Source organism: Toxorhynchites rutilus, chromosome 3 (genome assembly GCF_029784135.1).
Source record: "Toxorhynchites rutilus septentrionalis strain SRP chromosome 3, ASM2978413v1, whole genome shotgun sequence".
Taxonomy (NCBI): domain Eukaryota; kingdom Metazoa; phylum Arthropoda; class Insecta; order Diptera; family Culicidae; genus Toxorhynchites; species Toxorhynchites rutilus.
The window spans coordinates 48,217,464-48,241,802 of NC_073746.1; the positions used below are offsets into that span (position 1 = coordinate 48,217,464).

General features: G+C 37.9%; 2 protein-coding genes across 8 annotated transcripts; one reads left to right on the plus strand and one right to left on the minus strand.

Annotated features, from left to right (window-relative positions):
* Positions 1–1,860: 1,860 nt before the first annotated feature.
* LOC129776569 (uncharacterized) lies at positions 1,861–2,925 on the plus strand. Of its 2 annotated transcripts, none has more exons than XM_055782288.1 (3): positions 1,861–2,097; positions 2,148–2,569; positions 2,632–2,925. In XM_055782288.1, exons 1-3 carry the CDS (start codon positions 1,891–1,893, stop codon positions 2,852–2,854), a joined length of 852 nt encoding a protein of 283 aa, XP_055638263.1. In that variant the 5' UTR covers positions 1,861–1,890; the 3' UTR covers positions 2,855–2,925. The 2 variants fall into 2 exon arrangements, with proteins under 2 accessions (XP_055638263.1, XP_055638264.1); XM_055782289.1 differs by having other exon boundaries at positions 1,912–2,080.
* LOC129776567 (ethanolaminephosphotransferase 1) lies at positions 2,912–21,034 on the minus strand. 6 transcript variants are annotated; one of them, XR_008743122.1, is made up of 9 exons: positions 20,914–20,983; positions 19,664–20,146; positions 16,192–16,444; positions 15,873–16,129; positions 15,654–15,808; positions 4,007–4,187; positions 3,687–3,935; positions 3,126–3,289; positions 2,912–3,056 (listed from the first exon to the last, which is right to left on the minus strand). XR_008743122.1 is itself a non-coding variant. In XM_055782287.1 (8 exons), exons 2-8 carry the CDS (start codon positions 19,718–19,720, stop codon positions 2,973–2,975), a joined length of 1,236 nt encoding a protein of 411 aa, XP_055638262.1. In that variant the 5' UTR covers positions 19,721–20,146; positions 20,914–20,986; the 3' UTR covers positions 2,912–2,972. The 6 variants fall into 6 exon arrangements, 4 of the variants coding, with proteins under 4 accessions (XP_055638262.1, XP_055638260.1, XP_055638261.1 ...); XR_008743121.1 differs by having other exon boundaries at positions 3,116–3,289; XM_055782287.1 differs by lacking the exon at positions 3,126–3,289 and having other exon boundaries at positions 20,914–20,986.
* Positions 21,035–24,339: the final 3,305 nt, after the last annotated feature.

The window sequence follows — 24,339 nt, forward strand, 5'->3', positions numbered from 1 at the left end:
TAGAAAGCTTCTTTCTATTCGGATGTTTTCTTTCCACGGGAAATAGCAATGGATTATTTGATCAGACTTGCAAAATGTGCAGAATTCATATCCTCTGAGTTCATGTAACTTTTGCAATACGAACTAAATTTCTAGTTTGTTTCTGTGAAAAAATACTCTACAAAGAAATGTTTTAGGAGGAATTATTTTTTCCCGTGCATGAAAAGAAACGAAGCGAAAGCAATGAATACTGCGACAACTAGTGGTATGTTTGGACATGATGTTCTTGAATTATAAACATCGTGTTTGCTTACACATGTTTATGTTTGTGTATCATTGTTCGTATTTGGGATAGACATTCAACACTAGCGTAAATCATGTTCGTGTTCAAACAAAAACATGGAATTTTCACATCGCGTGGAAATGTGTAAGTGTTTTTCGGAAGACTGGTTTCTAGGGACTTCCTGCAACTTCTTTTCTTGTCGATATTGTACAACCCATATAGTATGAAAAAATATCCCCGAAACTGTTACTCTAAAACATTACCATAAATCACCGATTAGCTTATATTTTACAGTTCACAGTACAGTTTACAATTCTTCAAAGTGCAATTCTTTCACAAGTGTGTATATGTGTGACCATTGTATTTAGCGAATAACTATGTTCAATAAATATTCCACGTCACTAACATAAATTTATACATTTCATTGAACAATATTCCAAAATAGGGAAAAAGTTCAAAAAAGTTACTCCTATACTTGCGTCGGAGTCTCAGACCGAAAGCGTTAAAAAAGTGACAAAAGTCCCTTTCTAACCAACGCATGCGATACGCTAAACGACATCGAACGACAAATAACGAAGCTAGAGAGAATCGCAAAGACGTAGTGTTGGTAAATTTTGAGAAATGAACAAATATTTATTTCTCGGTCTCACAGACCTATGCGTGAGTATACACCCAAACTAGCGTTGTCAGAAAATATTTCATATTCGACAGAAATCATGCCATTTCGTGCCTTGAAGCGTCAAATAGGCAAATAATGTCAAATGTCCCCCAACGCTTTAAAATGTTTGTAGGTATGGAAGCAGACATCTCATTCTTTTTTCTTTTTTCATCTTTTTTGGGATTGCACCCAAAAAAAATTTAAACGACGACAACGGGGATCGAACCAAGGCCGGCTAGAACGCAAGGCTGTTTTACACGACCACGCTATCCTCTTTGCTAATGATTTGTGATAATATTGCTTTCTAGGAGTAAAAAAGGAGCACATGAAGGAGAGCAATATCTATATCGGCCTGTGCCGTGTATCTGGCAAAGTATGCGGAAAGCTTATTTGTCTCTTGTTTCACTCACTCGTATTAATCTTATATTCCCTGTATATTATATAAATGCTTACCAGTATTTGAGAGTCATGACATTTTCTGTTATGTTATGTCTCATTTAATGTAATAAATCGGGATGACAAAACATGAGCTAAAAATCAATCCGTCTTTACTTCCCCTATATCGAAATATACTTACAGAATATACAGAATACACAGCTTATTGATATTATTTCGCCTACTTCTTTTATTTGTTTATCATCTTATGTAACAACTCTCAATTTTACTAGAACAACTTCAAGCCGAAATAAGGCGATAACATGATTATTTTGTGGCATAATTTCGTTAACCACATTCCATGCATCTCATGACTTGTTCATAATTCCAGAAAACCCAGAGATTGAGGCACCAATCGGCGCTATTGGTTGATGACGATTATCCAGACGCGTCGCATACAATTGTCTGCGTAACAGCTTCCTCTCCACTATCAAAGCACTGTTGTTATTTACTCGACAATCAGCTCTCAATGCCCTTTGATGCCCGGCTGATCGAAGAGCAGTGACAGATTATCGTGAAATGAAAATCAGTTATAATGGGGGGATCACTTGTGGAGATTCCCTTCAGTGATTGGCCTGAACTGCGCACGTTATATCGTCGAAATTGGCCTGAACATGTATTTGCTTTTGGCATAATTAGTAACTATTTACGTTGGAAGCAATTGCACTCTGAGGCGCAAGTGAATGTAAAAATATTCTCGATCGATGGAACATGGAGAGAAAATGGTACATTTCTTCTATTCGTGAGTATGTAAATGTCGATATGTGCATTTTATCATAAATCACTTTTCAGGATGAATTCGAGCTCTATTTCTACTCGTTCGACATTGCATCAGACTATACATCATTGACAGAAGCGCTTTCACTGGTGAATTGGAAATCATTTCACGAAATCAGTATGGATTTCTTAGAGAAGCATCGCACAGCATTAGATAAGGTCATATTTGCAAAAGAGCTGCACGTGACGGAAGATTCGACTACAAATTTTTATTACATGCGTAGAGAGGAAGCCTCCAAACTGATTGTAGAAATTCCATCGGGAACAAAGTTTAACAGAGTTTCCGATAAATATCTTGATAATATTTATAAGCAGTGGTCATTGAAAGGTTACATTAGTGAGACGTCTGGATATAATCTTCTAAAACGACTGGTTTCATTCAATGAAAGCATTGGGCTTTTTGATAAATGTGGAAATCTACTCTCTTGGTGCTTACGGTAAGCATGCAAAATACAGGAAACAAAGCATAATACGGATTATTTTGTACACGGATTCGCAGAGATCAATCGGGAGCAGTTTCGAATTTACAAACTAATGCTTCTCATCTTCGGAACGGGTTTGGTCGGGCAGTCTGTTCGGAATTCGCACGTCGTCTCGCTAATCTAGGTGATGACTCCTACGCTTACGTGTTGAGTGATAATCACAAATCGTGTAAACTGTTCGAATCTGTTGGCTTTCAGAAGACTACCAATCTGCACTGGATGATTATAAAACGTGTCTAAAATTATGATTATACCATACTTATAGGACAATTTCTTTCAAATACAGAGGAACGCCTGTTGAAGAGCTTATATTTGTTCTAGTTTTATTTACATATTTAAGTAATCTCAACGTGTTTCTCTACACTTCTGCCGGCCGGCTCAGATCAATCTCCATCATTCCATCGCTGTTATGACCATTCAAAGCGGGGGAAGCTTCCTTTATCTGTGTACAAAATTAATAAATATTAAACTTTCGCACGTCGCCCTGGTGTTTGTCTGCACCTGCACTCACAATACGGCTGGATGCATGATGAACTCTTCCCGTGTCAATAATGGCTCGCCCTCGCATGCATTACGCTGATACAAACATATACATGTTCACAACCTATGTTTATGTTGTTGCATAGTTTGAGTTTAGTAGTCTAATAGTATTGGTGATTTGCCGTACGCTGAGATCTGTGAGGTGATGATGTGTAGTCGACGAAACGAAGTATTTTCGATGATTGCGTGAGTGAAAAAAACAGTCTGGGTTATTTTAACGAATCTAATTATAGTAATGAGCTTAGCAAAACGCCTTCACTTAGGTCAAACGTCCCTGTATCATGCATAGAGATCATCCAGGTTAGTGTTGGTGTTGAGGAAAATGATCATGTAGGACAAGGTCAAGCGATAACGTTTATTGAGAGAATCGGTCATGGAAGACAAAATACAACACATATGTTCAATGTTAGCGTGGCTATTAAACTGTCTATAATCGTTTCACCCGGTCGATTTGACTGCTAATATCGAGGTTACTATTAAAATGACGACCGTTTCTAAGAGTATCCAATTTTTTTTTATACGATTCTCTTACTTTGAAGCATTTGATCCGGAAGTGGTTACACATTTCTCGAACAACGCCTTGGCCGTAATGTAGATGAGCGATCGTCACTACAAAGGTTAATGCTTGTAATATACTACGCTCATATTCTACCCACAGTTCCGGGAGACCCAACAGTGGATACGGAAACACACAAACAATCGTCCCAGCTGCCAACAGGTTGAAAAATGTATTCCACACATCGGCTCGTGTGTCACTCATTTGGGCGACGATAAGTCGACACTGTACAATAAACATGTAGTAAATAGGATTGGTTAGATGGTCATTATGGTCATTATATCTTACGTACTTACGTTGATATTTGAGAATATTGTTCCACTGAGAATGATGAAAATTCGAGGTTCTATGCTCACAATACTGTTACGAGAAAACAAAGCCCAAATTGAGGTTATAATGAATAGGGACAGTAGAGGTACCATTGGCCGAAATGCCTCCGAGAATGGGCGCATTTTTCCTGTTTTATCACGATAGGACCTTAAAAATATTATAAAAAGATGAATGTTAAAGATGTTTTTATTTTCGAGTGTATCTTGAATTGTTCAATCGAAATCTTTCGCAAATAATTGAGCGTATGCCGGCCCTGAGCAATTTTGAAAGGGAGTTTCGTGCGGCCCACAGAGCGCCGAAACCCACAGTTACAATATATCCTAACATGTTTCAGAATTGAGAAAAGGCAGAATTCCAAGTGATTTCATGATACAGCGAAGTCACTTGGAATTACTCGTTCGACTGCATATTGCGTTCTGAAACGATACATTGAGCGGGAACAAGGATCTGGCGGTAATCGTAAAGGCAACTTCGATCCGAAGCAGAATGTAGTACTCAGGATTTTGGAGCGAAACCCAAACCGTTTTCTGCGAAATGTGACCAAAAAGGTTAATATGTTATCGATTTTGCGTTTAAAAAGTGAAGGCCCCAGCTGGTTATGAGTCGTTTGAGGTAGTCAGAACTCCGAAGCTGAACGATAAGCAGGAAACCAGTGCAGAAACACGAGCAGGGTAGCGACACTATGCTCATGACTTTTGTGGTGGTTGATGAATCCAATGTCAGCTGATTTCAATCAGTTAGAGGAAAAAATCGATCCGCCTGATTTTCTCGTAAACCAGCAAGAATAGAAATGCAACCAGTAAGAATTATAGGAAATCGTGCTAGTCAATGATAGAATCCTACCATGCAAGTTTTATATTTGTAACATGCTTTAGAAAAATAAGAAAAATAATTGTCTTTGGAAGCGATTTCCGATGTAATTTTCTACATCATTTCTATAAGGTTTTTGTTGCTTGAAACCGATTCAGAGACGATAACTGTGAGTCATATTTATTGAGTCGAGTTCCCAGTGGATATCTCAGATGAAGAAAATGGTAAGAAAGGATTCACTTCCTTCTCAATTTGATATTTTCCGCATCGGGCAGTACGGCACACCCTCGATCGGGGCAATCTGCTCGCTTTCGGCCGGATAATATTCTCACGAGAGAAATAGCTTGTATTTGAGGGATGCCAGATGATTTTTTCAAATATCTCTGCATGACACGAATAAATGTCTTCAAATGTAATCATAATGCACAAAAATGAGCAAAAATGGCAGCTCGAAATCTTCTCGTTACACTTTTATGGGCCTACCGCAAGGCTCCTGCCTAAGCCCCCTCTTGTACAGTTTTTACGTCAATGATATGGATGATTGTCTAACTAGAGATTGCACGCTGAGACAACTTGCAGACGATGGAGTCATTTCCATCACGGGTACTAATCCCGTCGTTCTGCAAAAGTCGTTGCAACATACCCTGAACTATCTGTTCACGTGGGCCCTTAAGCTGGGTATCGAATTCTCTACGGAGAAAACTGAAATGGTCGTTTTTTCTAGGAAGCACGAACCTGCCCAATTCCAGCTTCACCTATCCGGCAAAACGATCATGCACTCTAAGTTTTTCAAATACCTGGGTGTATATTTTGATTCTAAATGTACCTGGGGAAGACACATTGCGTATCTGAAACAGAAATGCCAGCAAAGAATCAATTTTGTCCAAACAATTACCGGAACATGGTGGGGTGCCCATCCAGGAGACCTCATTCAGTTGTACAAAACAACGATATTATCAGTGTTAGAATATGGCAGTTTTTGCTTCCGATCAGCTGCCAGGATTCATATTCTCAAGCTGGAGAGAATACAATATCGTTGCTTGCGTATAGCCATGGGGTGTTTGCATTCGACACATACGATGAGTCTCGAAGTCTTAGCAGGAGTAACCCCACTTACTCTTCGGTTCACACAATTATCCTACAGATTTCTCATCCGTTGCAATATCATGAATCCATTGGTGATCGATAACTTCGAAAATCTACTCCAACTGACTCCTCAGTCAAGTTTTATGTCTCTATACCATGAATACCTTACCCACGACGTGCACCCTTCACCAGGCATCGCCAACCAAGTTTGCTTCCCATACTTTTGCAATTTCTCTGTCATTTTTGATCTGTCCATGCGACAAAAAATCCATGGAATCCCAGATCACCTACGCTCCGATTCTATTCCGCCGACATTTTCGGCAGAATATGGGAAAGTTAGATCTGATAAAATGTTCTTTACTGACGGTTCATACATGAACGGGTCCACTGGCTTCGGCATCTTCAATGAAAATTCCAGTGCCTCTTTCAAATTCAAAGATCCTTGTTCCGTGTATGGTCGCTGAACTGGGTGCGATATACTACACACTAGGGATCATTGAAGCATTGCCCATCGACCATTATTTTATTTTTTCAGACAGTCTCAGCTCAATAGAGGCAATCCGCTCAATGAAAGTTGATACACGCTCATCTTATTTCCTAACAAGAATAAGACATCTATTGAGTGTTTTGGTCGAAAAATTATTCAATATTACCTTAGCATGGGTTCCCTCTCATTGCTCGATTCCGGGGAATGAGAAAGCGGACTCGCTAGCTAAGGTGGGCGCTTCAGAAGGTACACTTTTTGAAAGGCAAATTGCTTATAGTGAATTTTTCCACATTCCTCGTCAGCACACGCTCGTAAGTTGGCAGCGCATGTGGAGTGAAGATGTGTTCGGTCGTTGGTTACACACGATTATCCCTGAGGTCTCGACGAGTGCATGGTTCAAGGGATTGAATGTAGGTCGTGATTTCATTCGCGTGATATCTCGGCTTATGTCCAATCACTACAACCTAAACGCGCATCTTTATCGCATTGGGCTCGCAGCAAACAATCTTTGTGATTGTGGCGATGGCTACCACGACATCGAGCATGTTGTTTGGTCGTGTATCCGGTTCCATGCTGCCCGCTCTCAGCTCTCCAGAGCATTGAGGGCACAAGGCAGACAATCGGAGATCCCCGTCCGGGATATCTTAGGTATCCGTGATCCTGATCTTCTGCTCCATCTATATCTGTTCCTCAGAAACGCCGATGTCAACGTTTAATGATGTTTCCTTCGTTGTGTCCCTGTTTCATATCCCTCCTATCCGATCTATAAACATTTACTTAGTCGCGGCAATACATACACAAACTCTTTACAGATACACGGGCCGAAGGTTGTGCAGTCCACTGATGATTCAACAAGAGCCAAAGGTTGTACCGCTCATGACAACTCTACACGAGCTGATGATTGCGCCGGCTAGTGATCATTCTATCCTGGATTCCTCGAGTCGAGAAAGACGCACCATGCTAGATATGGGGTGCAGACTAAGGGGGCGTTGCTAATTAACGGTCAGCTGCATCACAATAGGAAGTATCCCATGTCGGGCACACGTACAGAGCACTGAAGACTGCAACATCCCAATTATGAGAACACTTGTAATACTAACCTCGAGCCAACCGCGAGTAATCGGTAACTTATTACTAACATAGTTGTAAGCAAACATTGTCAAAATATTGAACTCCCGGCCCCGTTAGGCTGACGCCATATGAACCTTAATAAAAATATATTTTTTGGATAAAAAAAATGAGCAAACCATCACGATATTTCTAAATCATGTTCGATCACACAAAAATCGTTTTCACATATTTTGAAATGATCTTAGTATGTTTCCACAAAATTAAATGTCTTCAAAACGAAAACATTTCTTCACATCTGGCGTCTATATTATGTGCTCAGAGAATGTAGGAAAAAAAGAGCGCGGACTGGAGAATTAATGCCCGAATAGTGGGAGAACAACCTCTGCGGAGAAACGGTTTCTTCTCTTCGCTGGTGGGTATGAAGTGAATAGATTGATGGATAGTGATCCCCGATTTTTTTAATTAATCGTTCATCCACTAATCGAATACTTTTCAGCAGTTTGTTTTATTTTATCTTCGCTTATTTTTCGTCGGCCTATTTCCGTCACTTCAGTGCCAATCACCGACATCAGGGAGGCGACTCCACCTGTCCCTACCTATCAGACTCAACAACTCATAAGCCGGGCCAACTTCTTTTACTTCCCCTCCGAAGGAAGACGTAACCAGAGATTTTTCGCCTCAGAAAATCCCAACGACGCCAGCTGGGATTGAACCCAGGCCGATCGGATTGTGAGGCTGTTACGCTAACCACACAACCACTGGCGCCGTCCAGCAGTTTGTTCTTCTTCTTCAATGGCACTAACGTTCCTAGAGGAACTTCGCCGTCTCAACGTAGTATTACTTGCGTCATTTTTATTAGTACTTAGTTGAGATTTCTATGCCAAATAACACGCCTTGAATGCATTTTTAGTGGCAAGCTCTAGAATACGCGTGATCACAGTGCAAGTCGGAGGAAATTTCTTTGACGAAAAATTCCCCCGACCAGAACGGGAATCGAACCCGAACTCCCGGCATGTTAGTTATGACGCTAACCACTCGGCCAAGGGAGCACAGTTTGTTATTCGATACGATTAATCGATTAATCGTCACACTGAGAGAAATAATTAGTTATACTAATATTTCTCATTTGTTAGAAAGCAGCCTGGAATCAAAAAAGTGTTCATTCCGCCTGAAAATCAATTATTATCTTTTACGCTCTCCTAAACTCGTAAACAAATTGGCTCAATTGGGGAGCATTAAAGATAATGATTGATTTTCAGGATAAAACTGCAGCTACCGTACGGTTTTTTTGCTTTGGGTTTGAAACGATTAATCGATGTAAATTATTCGTTCGCTTCGATTATTGGTTGTGCAGTATTCGTTCGATTAATAATCGATTTCTGTAGGAAGTATTCGATTAATCGATTAATCGAACGATTATCGGGGATCACTATTGATGGAATCTCTCATTCATACAAGCTGTTTCTCTAAGCTTTATAGTCTCTGACAGAAACAGCTTATGAGCATATTATACTTCTACTGGACTATTTAACACCGTATGATTGGAAAATATAAAACTTGGACGCCTTACAAAATACAATTCGTAGCACTTTTGTTATTCAGTATCAAAAATACAGAACGATTACAGATGACTGAGGGTTAACTAATCTACGTACTGACGTAGTTTTTACCTCAATTTTTAAGAGCACGGTCAAGATAAATCCATTCTCGCTTAGGGGGTGCGTATTACACACTTCTCCTATACCTGGTTTATCATTTTACCACACGTCAGAACGATATGAGGCCAATTAAACACCAAAAAGCTGTCGGAGTACGCTTAAATATATACGAATTTGCAGAGTATGTGTAGTTGTGGACTGAAGAGCAACAGCTCCGTTACTTTAAGTACGATGAACTAACGAGCTGTGTTGTTCTGGTCTGATTTGGTGCTGTGCCATTATGAAAAAGATGTCTCTAGAGGAAAGGCAAATTATGATACTCGCCAATGTGTGTGGAAATGCCTTTAAAAAGAGTATCGAAGGTAAAACGAGTTGTTCCACCGCAAATGACGATTTTTTTCATAAATATTTTTTTTATTTGGCTCAAAATTTGATGAGTACAGGACTCTTCTCATCAAGTTATTTTTTCGATCTGAACATATTTCGTTATCTTAAATCAATTGAAATATAATTCACAAATTGGTTGATTTTTATTTGTGATTTTATTATTTTATAAGCTTATAATATTTTTGTCCATTATTTTTTCATATTGATCCGCTGCAACATCCAATACAATTCTAATATTGAAAGGTTATTTGCTGAGAAAATTCTTATAATTTGTTATAATGTATATTATTTACACAACCTAGGGCGGACTCGATTATATATTCTTGGTTTTATTTTCACTGTACACTGGAATTGCTTTTTACGCAAGGAATACGTGGCGCGTAAAAAATACCGCGTAAATCCCGAAATTTGCGTACAAAAAAACCGCATAGACTCCAAGATCCGCGTAAAAAAATGCGTAAATTTTAAAATCCGTGTTAAAAATCTAACAAACAGTGAATTATTAGTTTCAAATGTAACCCATATTCTAACAGTTGATCAACTGATTTTTTTTTGTATTCTACAATCATGATATCTGTTCCTCCTTTTATTTCCCAAGTACTAATCAGTGACACAATACAAACTTATTTCGTGGAAAGTAACATTAATTAACACAATACATTTTTTGGCGGTTGATATGTGCCGCGAGAAAAAAAACGCGTAAATTCCGAAATTCGATTAAAAAACCGCATAAATTCCGAAATCCGAGTAAAAAACCACGTAAAAAACGACTTCAGTGTATAATCGAAACCCGTATGTAATCGAGTCAAAAAATATTTTTTTTATTTGTTTTTCATACATTTATCCTTCGTTTTTCGAATATGAAAGAATTTCATTTTTGATTGACCCCCTTAAAGTCAGACAACACCTTTCTTACATAAAAAAAAATTATCCAGAATCTCTCAGGAAGTGAAAAATATAAAAGATAGTGGTTTTGAAGGTGTTGTTATTATCAATTTTAACCCAAAAAGTCTCAAACTCAAACTTGATTATTTCTATCAATCAAATTGAAGCTCTCAGATCGCTCTACAATTTGTTCTTTGACTCTCAGATTCTATCTTTCTTAATTTCACTGCAATATCGTTATAAACAATTCCAGATGAGAATGCAAAAAAAAATATTTTAAAATCACGATTTTTACTCCACCTTTCAACCAGTTTCACCTTAACGTTAAAATATTCCATTTTTTCTTGAAATAAGTTATTTTTGAAATTTAAAAAACTATTTTATTTTCAAACTGTATATACAGGCGAACTCGATTATATACAGTTTTTGGTTTCTTTTCACTGTATAAAATCGAATCCTGTATATAATCTAGTCAATATTTTTTTATCGCTTTTTTTTGCATGTATTTTTGGTTTTTTGAAATAAAAGAGGAATTTCATTTTTGATTCATCCTCTTAAAGTCAGAAAATCCCTTCCTCACATGAAAAAAAAATAAATCTCCACATTCTCTCAGGAGGTGATAGATGATCATATTTGATGAAAAAAATCCTTCTACGCATATGGCCGAATTTCAAAAATGACAGAGTTATAGATCTTTTTTTCTATTTCGGACTCTGTTGCCTCAAACTTGCTCTACATTAAAACGTACGCTACATTTGAAAGATGAGAAAATTCAGTACAGGATATAGTAGTAGAACATCTAAATTCGTGGATTTTAAAAAAAAATCGGAAGTAAAAAACTTGAAAGAAGCTCTCTAAGCGCTCTACAATTTGTTCTTTGGCACCCAGCTTCTATCTTTCTCAATTTTGTTGCAATATCGATATAGACAATTCCTGGTGAAAAATTCAAGCAAAATCTTCAAAAATTACTATTTTTACCCCACTGTACATGTAATAGCTACTAAAATTTCACCTCAACGTTGAAAGGTTACATTTATTCTTGAAATAAGACATATTTGAAATATAAAAAAAAATATTCCAAACTGTATATAATCGAGTCCAAAATTGTATATAATCGAATTACATATAACCGAGCCTGTATATAATCGAATTCGACCTGTAATTGAGTCTAAAATTATATATTATCGAATCATATATAATCGAGTTCGACCTGTTCCATTTTCATAATGGCACAGCACCAAATCACCTCAATAATTCAAGTAGTCGAAGTTATCTACTCTTTAAGGAAAATTTACTTCTAGATTAAAAAGACTCGAAAAACATTGGAAAACACCCAAATGTTAAGCATTTAGAAAAGAAATTCCGCATACCTTTTTGACTGCAAATTATGTGTCAGAAATTTTCACAAATCACTCTCTCTAAAAAAAAAAATTCGCGCATTGTGTAATAAACTTCATTAGTTTTCCGCTGCAATATTTGATATACATAAAAAATCAAAATCTTCTTTTTTGAGAAAATTGAGTTTTATGTGTTATTTTCGAAATAAAACAAAAATAAGATATTTTTTAACAGTGCATATTCTCTACATATAGCACAATTTGGTGCCTTCCGCAATGTTGTAGGTTATTACAATATTGCGGAAGACACCGACTGAATCGAACCAACCGTTTCTGAGTTGTAGTTTTTTTTAATTTTCAAGCAATTTTTCTTTATGCCCTTCTCACAAGTAAGGCTATAGTCGGAGTGAAAAACCGATGATGCAAATTGCCCTTTTTGGTCATAAAGTATGCGTCTGAAATTTGAGCCGGTTCAAAAACGCAAAAGAAATCGACCCTCAAATGGAATCGCTAAAACTTGAGCATTTAGATATGCAACGACGAAAGAAATTTGAAATGAACTTAATCCTCATGATGAGTCATCCCTGATATTAAAATTTTTTTTGAAATGATTTTTTCTGTGAGTTTTTCTTCAGCTAAGTTTTGCTGTGAACATACCCTACGACCTAACATGTCTATACTTGGGAGCATTGGAGTCAGTGCTTTGTTCCGTTCGCAAGTAAATTGCAATAGATTCAAGAAGAAAATAAATCATAATCTTGGCCGAGTGGTTAGCGCCACACATCATCACGCCGGAGATTCGGGTTCGATTTCCGTCCTGACTGGAGTATTTCTCGTCATTTCCGGAGGAAAACATTCGCGTTTTCGTTCGAATCCGTTCGGACGAGACTTTTTTTGAACGTAAGAATGTTGATTTAATCAGATGCACTTCAATGATAGGCAAAATAAAATGTCATTTTGTTAATTTTCATTTATTTTTTTCAAATTAAAGTTACACTGTATCCTTGTTTGATTTCTCATTTATTACATTCTCTTCGCTTATTTTTTCACTTGTTTCACTTATGGAATACAGAAAAAAATTTACCTGGAGGAACAAAAAATCAATTTGTATTGAAAAAAAAAAACAGTGACAAAAATGTGCCCAAATCTATATGCTTTCGATGAGTTTCTATCGGAATTGATTGACATTGTTCACATGAAGCAAATGGTGTGACCTGGTGTATTAATACACGAGATCGCAATCAACAAAAATTCAACTGAATCAATCAACTGAAAAAATGAAGAACCCAGTGATTTAGAAAGCAATTCTCTTGCGTATTCGAAAATTGGTTCTTGATGTGCAAAACGGTGAATCGCACCGAGCTGTCGCTAGGAAGTACAGCATCAGCAAGGCGGAGAAACTCTTCTGAAACTACAATAGTTTGGATCGGTGGTGAATTGCTCTGGCAGATGCAGGAAGCTCAAATCGGATGCGAGATCGGACACGAAGATCATGCGCGAAGTCAAGAAGAACCCGAAGGTAATTCTCAACGAGATCCAGGAAAACCTTCAGCTATCAGTTTCCGGTAGAACTGACCATCGTCGTCTTGCAGCATAGGGGTTCCAAAGGCAGAGTTGCTCGGAAGTCCATTTATCAGTAAGCCAAACGGCTTAAGTTTGGTAAGAAGCATGCTGATAAGCCACTGAAGTTCTGCCAAGAATACTGAGTCTTTCTTCCGGTCTCGTCGAGTCAATCCGCTAAGATGATCTCCACAAAGTCCGGAACTCAACCCATCAATAATTTGTGGGCGATTTTCGATGCGAGGGTAGACAGAACTAGTGTTACCAATAAAAAAAAATATTTTGAAGCCATAAAGCGCGCCTTGGAGCTGGATCACAACACCTAAGGAACTAAGCTAAGCGACTGCAGCAAGTTCTCAAGACCAAATGAGGACACATTGATTATTGAAATTTCTGTAATTTATCTTCTCTGGAGCCAAAATGAAGTGGACATTTTTTGTCATTGTTTTTTTCAAAACAAATATTTTTTTTCTGTAAGTAAAATACTTTTTTTCGGTATTCCATAAGTGAAACTAAAAAAAGAACATCAAAAATAAGATATCAAAATAGACTACAGTGTATTTACTTGAATTTGAGCCAAATAAGTGAGAGAAACAATCAGAAAATGATGAGGTAGGCTCTTTATTTTGCCTATTAGTGTAAAGTGAAAAATGTGTTAGTGAAAAGATAGTGAAACAAGCGTCTACTCGAGAACGGGCACGGGCAAAACTGCTGGATTATCCTGTAAGTAATTCTCACGACTGTCCGCAAAGTGCAAATCAAGCGTCGGAGTGGAACACTGGATTGTCAACTACGGTCGAAGTTTATTCGGAAAGTCAAGGCTGATCCCAGCATCTTAATTCAGATTTGACGAAAAAACTGAATGCTCACCACTGTACTGCGCGTCAAATAAGTCTTCGGAAAGGCTACAAATGACATCGAGCAGGTAGACAAACAGACCGGAACTTCAAACTACAAAAATCCGGGGCTTTGACAAAGAATCTGTTCCATTGACAAGAAAACTAGTGTTTTTGTGATGGATAGGTCCATGAATTCGGAAATATACAAAGGGAGTCTCCAACAAACGGTTTTTACCCTTCATTGAGTACCACAATGATCCAGTTATGTTTCGGCCAGACATAGCCAACTATCATTACAGAAAGGATGATTTATAATGGTACAACGACAAAGTAGTTCAGTTCTTTTACAAAAGAGCTGAATCCACCAAATTATTCCCAGTTCCGTCCAATAGAGAAGTATTACCAGCGACATTGGTCAAACGAAGAATTGGTAGAATTGGCTGAACAAGATCGCCCCTGGAGGAGGTATGCGTTAGCTGATTAGCTGTATCAACAGTATAGTGAGAGAATTCCTTCGAAATTTCGAAGAAATATTTTTTTTCTCATATTGACGTATTCGGATAAATCGATGTGAAAAGGTAATTGAAGCTGGAAGAAACTACATTCAATAATAAAATGAACAAATATTCAGATAATTTGCGATGTTATCAGCAGGGATCGTCATTGTCATATTCAACGGAGGAGTCAGTCAGGGGACTATCCCGCATAAGTTTTTCACAAATTTGAACTCGGAGAAAAAGTGAACTAAAATTTTGTTTAGAATTCATCCCAAACTGCACCCCATTTTGCACGCTATTTACTAATACTAACGCGAGGACCCTTTTAGTATACCTGATTACTGTCTAAGTTCGCCTGTTTGATTCCTCGGTGGGTAGACAATAAATCGTCCATTAATGGTGTAACTACTTATTCGCATCAGGAGTCAAGTTTTCGTTTCACTGTATATGGGCGTAAGAATAAGATTGTGTACGCGGGTAACTATATTAATGTCAGGGGGAGTAGAAGTGTGTATTGAAGTCAGTTGAATGAAGAGGCAGATTTGTATTCATTAGTCACGTCAATTAGAATAATCATTGACTTTAATAGTTCATCAGTCATACTCGCTCTCAACTCTCGTCAATTCATTTCCAAGTCAACTCAAATTATGTTGACGGTGAATGCCGAAGTAGCCCTAGTCGAGGCGAAGCTACTGAGAGGAGAGTCTTTCTTCAAGACCCTGATTATCAGAATGACCAAGCTATAAACTCGTTTGGGAGACAATATCAGTCAATAAAAAATTTCATTGCTATTAACCGACATAAAAATAAACAGTCAAATGAATATATTTTTTTTGTCGTATGGCATAAACATCATTTTTATGAGGACACCCTGTAAAATTAATTATTTTAAGACTTTAAGAATTTAAAAATTTAAGTTTAAGATTAATTTAAGAGTGAATGTACATAATGGATGGATAAAAATACATGATCTGATGACATCCCTAAAATACATACTTGTATATGTTGTACGCGATGATTGGATGACTTGTCACCATTCCTGAAACGTACAATGTTATTTCGAAAATCAGACAAGGTTTCACCCCGAAGATAGTCTGTTGCCAGATTCCTGGTCCCAATATGCCGGTAGCAGCTAGCGTGAGGGAGACCCCCTACAAAGACACACCTCCATGGTTAACAGTATAGTAAGTAACAGTACAGCTTCAATGCACATACCGTCATAACGAAGTCATATCCCCAGGGCAGGAACATTACACCTGTTATGTATTTTTCTACGTGAGATAGATGGAAGTTTAGGTATGCGTTCAGCATCACGAAATGCATCCTAATTGGAGGCAGATCATTCATACCAAATAAACTAAACATGTACGCAGGTATAAGCAGTGTTGAGTACGAATCAAGCCCGTGATCAAACAACTCACCCAGAGGGCCACTGGTTCCCGTTCGCCGCGCTTGTTTCCCATCAATCCCATCTGCAAAAGTTCACTAAACGTTTACTATGGAAATGTAAATCAATCTGGAGCGTTGTCCATACCTAACGTGTATGCTACGAACAAATTAATAGCTGCTATTATCCACACCCAATCGGGTATGGGGTTAGGACTCTTTGATGCTGCCGTGAATCCGTAATCGTAATATGCTATTAGGAAAAAGTTTACAACTGTCAGCAGGAATCCGCTGAAAGTAAGCACATTGGGAGCTATCCACCGGGGAAAATATTGCACCAGCCAATTCCAGAAAGGATGCATCACATAAACGCTGAGTACGCTAGTATCAACACAGTTGTACTGAAAAGAAAAACAAAAGTTTTATTTATAAAATATGCGATAACAAACCAACTCAGATCGACCAATGCTCATGACCCAAAATTGTATCTAGGTTACTAATATAGGAAGCATATTTTCTCATTCTACCGTATCAATTTTCATGGAATTGAGTTGAGCTTATTTACAACCACGGTGACTTTTACTCCCGTAGTTGGAATAATCACAGACCTCCATCGAACTTTATGAATAATCAGCCGGTACCCGGCTATGTGAGTACAACGCAGCAGCATTTGCTCAAATGGCACTGCCGATGGGGTCAGCGACTTATTCATACAATCAAAGAGTTTACATTACATTCAAGATAGACTAGCGTGATGAACCGGATGTTACAAAGAGTCCTGACTCTCATTTTATTTTAATCTAGCGTAAATCGATGCTACGAGTAGTGAGAAGTGATTACTGACGTAGCGCCTTGCAATTCGCGTGTGTACTTGTATGTTGCGGTGAAAACATGGATGGATGGTCCGATTTTAGCCTTCTTTATTTTGATGTATTCGTCTCTTAACGTAGATCAATATAGTGGAGAGAAAAATCGGAAAATTTTCGGAAAATCCCGAAGAAAAGTCGGAAAATTCGTAAAATTGAATTCACACATGTTCGAAAATTACATCATAATAAGCGTTGTTAGTCCATTCGATATTTGCGCTATCGAAATTGATCTTTGTTCGTAAGTGGAAATGGATTTTCAGGCGAAATAACGCATTTCTATATCTTATATCTGTCTATCTATATAAATAAAAATGTAAGGCAAAATCTGTGGGTAAGCCGAAGAAGGGATGGTCCGATTATAGCCTCCTGTATTTTGTTGTATTCGTCTCTTCTCGTAGATCAATATAGTGGAGAGAAAAATCGGAAAATTTTCGGAAAATCCTGAAGGTAGGTCGGAAAATTCGGAAAATTGAATTCCCACATGTTCGAAAATTACATTATAATAAGCGTTGCTAGTCCATTCGATGTTTGCGCTATCGAAATTGATCCTTGTTAGTAAGTGGAAATGGATTTTCAGGCGAACTAACGCATTTCCATATCTTATATCTATCTATCTATATAAATAAAAATGTAAGGCAAAATCTGTTGGTAAGCGGAAAACCCGAAAAAGGGATGGTCCGATTTTAGCCTCCTGTATTTTGTTGTATTCGTCTCTTCTCGTAGATCAATATAGTGGAGAGAAAAATCGGAAATTTTTCGAAAAATCCTGAAGGAAGGTCGGAAAATTGAATTCCCACATGTTCGAAAATTACATCATAATAAGCTTTGTTAGTTCGATATTTGCGCTATCGAAATTGATCTTTGTTCGTAAGTGGAAATGGATTTCCAGACGAAATAACGCATTTCCATATCTTATATCAAGAAATAAAAATGGAAGGCCAAATGTGTTGGTAAGCGCAAAACCCGAGGGGAATGGTTCAATTTGAGTCATCTATATTTCGTTGCATTCGTCTCTTCCCGCAGATCAATATAGCGGAGAGAAAAATCGAAAAATTCGGAAAATTGAATTCCCATATGTTCTACAATTAGCTAAGCGTCGTTAGTCCATTTGATGTTGGTGCTAACGAAATTGATTTTTGTTCGAAAGTGGAAAAGGATTTTCAGACGGAATAACGCATTCCTATATCTTGTATCTATATAAACAAAAATGGAAGGCCAAATGTGTTGATGTGCCCTAAACCCGAGGAAGGAATGGTCCGATTTGAGCTGTCTTTATTCTGTAATATTCTCTGTATCAAACATGTATTCCATGCAACGGAGAAACATGTTATTTCGAAAAGCTTAAAGAATCTTGAACGCGAATTGTGTCTGAAAATAATTTTATATTATAAGGACGAATTTTTGTAGAAGTACTAGACAATTTATAGTAAAAGGAAATTGTAAAGGGTCAAAGAGTAATCAATCAATGAAGAGTTCAGTGATTGGACTCACTAACGTTCACTTAGCAAGAAAACGTGGATGTTTGAAAGTTTTCAAATATAAAAATCGATTTTAAGCGGGACGAAGTTCTTCGGGTCAGCTAGTAATTGAATAAAAATATATCTGATCGTCTGATCTCTGAATTTTGACGGGGACGAATAGTGAATCCACTACGATAACACAAAGCGCAGAAAATCGAAGGGAAACCCGGCCATGCTATACTTCAACAATCATATCGAATATTCATAGCAAGATATTAGAGGCGAATGAACTGAAAAGTTTAAAGCCTCTTTAATTCAACATCATTATCATCATAGCAAGACATTTGTACATGTACATCTGGTAATATTGACTTGGAGTGAATACTATGAGCTACATAAGCAAAATGAAATAAATAACTTATGTGTACGAGCCCAGTATCAACGCCAAAGGACATAAAAAAGTCTATGCGACAAATAAAATGATTATCAATGAGATAACCCGCTCGAACTTTTGTGCGAAGTCGAAACTTTTAGGTGATTTTTAAAATGCTATAACTTCGTGAAAAATCGAAAAATCGAAATTCGTGATATACCAAATTTCAAAGCTTAAACTTTCATATTCGTAAAATTTCGTAAAACAAATAAGCTGTCGGAGAATGACCTGACTTTGAAGAAACAATGGGCTGAAGTATCAAAAGAACGACACTACCATTGCTTAAAACATTATTTTTTTTTTTATTCTTCATTATAGAGACTTTCAGCCGTAGGCTGGTGCATCTCTTATTAAAAGATTATGACTGGAGCCACGGGCAAGGGGCAGGCATTCGAGGAGGAGATCCAATAAAGCAATGGAGCATAAACTTAGTCATAATGTTGTAGTATATTCCCTGAAAGTTTGTTTGTGTTTGTAAACCAAACACAATACGTTTGTGAATGGTTTGGAATCTCTATTCAACACACGTTGCGAATGTTGCGTCCTTCATATAAGTGAAGCATTTATTTTCGATTAGAGTACTAGTAGCATATGGATACCAATGAAATTATTGAGAGATTTTAGAGTTTCAGAAACTCATAAACAACCTCTGTCACTATCGCTTCAGATACATCAATCCCCAGACCTATTTAGTGTCCAAATGGCTGCATCTGGTATTATAGACCCGTATTGCTGGAAACGACAAGCTATCCTGATATCCTACTGATATTTAAGTAATCACTGAGATGTATCGACGTTTATATACTATATACGAATTGCGAAATAAGTACATACTGTGAATACCACAATAACACATACCTTATACTTTTCGAAACCCTTCAAATGGGCCTCATTCAGATATTTTATTCCAATCATGTTGGTTCGATTGTAGCTGCCAGCTAAAGACGATTCCGTGATCACTACGCGTTCTCGGTGCTTTCGTTGTTCGTGCGTACGGGTACACAATCACACTCTAGAGGTTCTTCGAGCACATATACATAAGACAGGCCGACCTGCCACACTCTACTCTTCACAAATCAGTGAAATTTACTGAGCCATAATCACATTCTGCTACAGATAGTCCGCACACTTTTCACTAGTAATTTCGCAGTTGAAATGTTCCCGCTGTCATATGGTCCATTGATAAGGAAGGTACACATTACCTCATATCTACGCTGTCATTCAAAGTAGTATGCGGGATGTAGCTCACCAACAAGCCTCGTTGTTTCTCATTTGAGTATTCACTTTTATTGCAATTTGCAGTCAGCACAGATACACTAATTACTGCGGCCACAAATTGTACTGGAAAATGTAAATAATGAGAGTATCATTATAAGCAAATAATACACTTCACTTGTTCAGGTTCTAACGAAGATCAGCGGATCTATCGTGCTATCTCTAAACTGTTTTAACGCGTGTTGTAATCATCTGTTTGAAAAATGCGCTCTCCCGGATACAGTGATGCGAACAGCGATCAACGAAATTAAAGGAAATCAGGGAAAACAACATAAAAAGTGATATTACATCAAACGTCTCTTCAACGATCAATGCATGATCTACAACTTCATTTCTAGGAATAACTTAAAGTAAGAACAGACTGCTTGTCCCCGATTGATTTCGTTTCTTGGTCACTTGATAAACAAATTCTTTTCATTAGAGAATATTATTCTTGGTATTTCCTCTATTGGTAATAGAATTATCTATAAATTCAGCATAAGGATTCAATACCACTGTTAGTCACTGTTTTCAAAGCGTTTGCTGTCGCTAATATCAATCCAATTATGAACTAAAGCCGGTCAATTATTTAGTCGAATGGAAGCTGAAACGCAAAAGTTGTTTTGACGCGAAAATATATCACACTTCACGCCTAGTTCACAATCGGCTATATGGTGTTTTGTCAATTGATTAGCATACTGTTTATTTACACAAATAATATTTCATAATCATATTAACTGAGAAAAGCATTTCTAAGAAAGCAGCGAGGGAAATGTTTGTTTCAATTTCGGTCAGGTTAACAGCGAAGTTTCGCGAAAAATCTATTTACAAATTCTTATTCAGCCGACTCTAACGTTATGGTTCTTACTCCGCACAAAGGAATAGCAGAATGCACTGATGCGGTCAAATTCGACCTCGTACGATCCGCACGGTCGCAGGATTATTTGAGCACTGAAATACAAACTGAGACTGCTCTACAAGTTCTCGGTAGGAAAACACACACTGTACCGCAATACAGCTGTATTTCTGGAAGCAGTAGGGTGCTCATATACTGTTTGACCGAAGCCAAATATTTGACTCTTTTTGACAGATAAAATTTGGTCAACGTGTACTGATCAAATATTTTCTACACAAAACACGACAACCAAATATTCAATTATTGGATGCCTAAAATATTTTTTCAGTCTGTTCTTCAAACCTGTCGGTACATGGTTAGGTTACCTTGATTATTTCAGTTGATTTTTTCCATGTTCAGTGTTTGATATTGTTTACTACTGTTGAAAATTGAAGAGTGGCAAACAAAATAGTGTTTGTACAAATATCAAATCAAACCTTATCTGTCAAAAAATATCAAATATTTGACCCCCGGGGAAACAGTGTACGGCCACCTTTAGACTATTGAACGAGCTGCGCACCGGCATGTTTACACGAAATATGATGAACAGCAAAGTTATTTGTCGCTTCCGCTTCGCATGTTGAGTGCCATCTGCGATAAGCGAATGATAACAAAACCGCTGAAAGTATATGTGGAATCAGCCATAGTATGATTGGGTTCATCTCGGGCGTATATGTGGGTGAGTTCCTCGGCTGTGAGCTGGAAGAGAACGAGAGAGCTATGATATGGTCACCTTACATAAGGTCGGAAGGATAATTTTAATGTTGAAATATCGAACGTTTTCTGTCCTTTAGTATCGTTCGGAATATTGTCAATACAGTCAATGAGAGTAGAATGAACAGATGTGGATAGTAAAAATTGTAATATGACTCATGTTATTCAACCATTTGGCTCAAATGTAGTGTTTGACCATTGAATATGCTGTATGCTAGGAAGTGAAACATAAACCAAGAATAAATTTTCGGATTAACAGTTCGCATCCGAGGTGTTTTTCGCTCACGCGAACTAGCAACTCGAGACGTTCTCTTTTTCAAGCGAATACACCCAATTTTTTTACGCGGCTTTTTTACGAGGTTTTTTTACGCGGTTTTTTACGCGGATCTTCCAATTAATGCGGTTTTTACGCGGGTTTTCCAATTAATTAAAAATACCTGAGCAATCTCACATCTCTCTCAGCTCACATTCCTTTTTCATACTCCCTCAGAGCATATGACGGTAATCAGTGCTTGCGACGAAATTTAGCGCTTATGGCGGAAATTAGTACCGCACTCTATCACGATGCTAACGTAGAATTTAAAAATTGGCTTGATTACTGAATCACTTTAACCAGGCTTCTACCAGCGTGAAATCTGTGGAGATGGAAGATGGAAATTTGTGGCTCTCGATGAAGCATACTTTGAATAAAGTAGCAGTAAGTGTTATGCAATGAAAGGCTTTGTTATCAAAAAAAAAGTTAAAGTCATACTTGTACATCTAATATAGGGTTGGGGAAAAAGAAATGTCGTATTTCTGATCCAAATTTGACGCTTTATTTAACATACTTAAAAATATCCAATTTAAGTCAAACATGCGCCGTTTTGTTCGCAAACTTGTTGCCATTTAGAAGGCAACTTCATTATCCTCCCCTTTTAAAAACCCCCCTCCTTATTTGCAAAAAACTCAGACAGCCAGTTTTCGCAAGCCTCTTTTAAGGCCAAGTAAGTATCACCAAGAGCGTTTTGCATGGACCGGAAGAGATGATAATCACTTGGAGCCAGGTCCAGACTATACGGTGTGTTCAATAGGACATCCCATCCGAGCTCCCGTAGCTTCTGGCGGGTCATCAAAGATGTGTGAGGCCGAGCGTTGTCCTGGTGGAAAACAACACCATTCCTATTGATTTCTGGTCGCTCCTGGTCAATCGCCTGCTTCAAACGGTCAAGCTGCTCACGGTAGAGAACAGAGTTGAGGGTCTGGCCATAGTTGAGCAGCTCATAGTGGATGATTTCCTTCCAATCCCACCAAACACACAGCAAAACCTTCCTGGCCGTCAATCCGGGCTTGGCGATGGTTTGGGCCGGCTCACCGCGCTTCGACCACGACTTTTTTCGCTTCAGGTTGTCGTACGTGATCCACTTTTCATCACCAGTCATCATCTTCTTCAAAAATGGGTCGAGTTCGTTCCGTTTCAGCAGTGCATCACAGACGTTGATTCGGTCTAAAAAATTTTTTTTGCGTCAACTCGTGTGGCACCCATACATCCAGCTTTTTTTGGAATCCAATCTGCTGCAAATGGTTTCAAACCGTTTTATGGTCTATACCAAGTTCCTGGCCAATCGAGCGAGTGCTCACATGCCGGTCTACTTGGATTATTTCAACGATTTTATCGGTTTCCACGACGATTGGCCTACCAGTACGGGGTGTATCTTCGACAGCCACTACACCAAAACGAAATCGATCAAATCAACGTTGTGCTGTGCGAATCGTTACAATATCGGGTCCACATTCTACACGATTTTTTTCGGCCGCCTTCGTTGCAGTTTCACCTTGCAGGTAGTGAAAAAGGCGAATTTCTTGCTTGGTGGACTCCATCTTTGACGCGCTATAACTTGAGACTGAAAAGGACAATCACAACACTGTCAAACCGACACTTATAGCACAGATTGTCGTGTTTAAATAGCCGTATAGTATGACCCGATGCGATAAGTACAACAGAAGATATGTTTAAGTGTTGCTATATATTGACAATTTTCCCCAACCCAATATATAAGAGTTTTCGAGTACGGTGAGCATTACTGTGCGATCAGTTCACGAGTCAAGAGTGAAACGAAACTGTCAGATATGAATTATAAAACACCATGTTTCTCCACCCCTAATTTCTCATAAAGTATTGAACCATTTTTAGAGGTCTCCTTGTCCGTCCAAGGTGTCCTCTTTTTATGAAGTGTGCATCATCCACTAATTATGGAAGCTTCCATTATACAACTGTAGCAATATCCTACAATACCTGTGGAAAACTCATTCACACTCACTCGTTCTATCCGTACCCAGAAATATTGTAAGATTAGAGAGGCTTTAAACTTTGCCTCTAGCCTTAAAAAAGGCCAATTAAAGTTGAAACAAAAACTTTATCTCAAGCTCAATAAAAAATTATCAGCCTTTGAGAAAAATTATCTTCGTCGTTATTCGAATATCTTCATCGTTATCCAATTGATTAATCGATTCATTATTATGAAGGCTTCAAACTTCGAAACAGAAGATAGAAGGTTCCTGGGTGGCATGAAACGTTAGTCTAGTAAAAAATTTAATTTGATGTTAGAAACTTTTATATCACAGAAGATCCTTCCTTCGATATTTTAAAATGTATTTTTATTAGAAAAACCTTTTAATTAATATGAATTTTTGA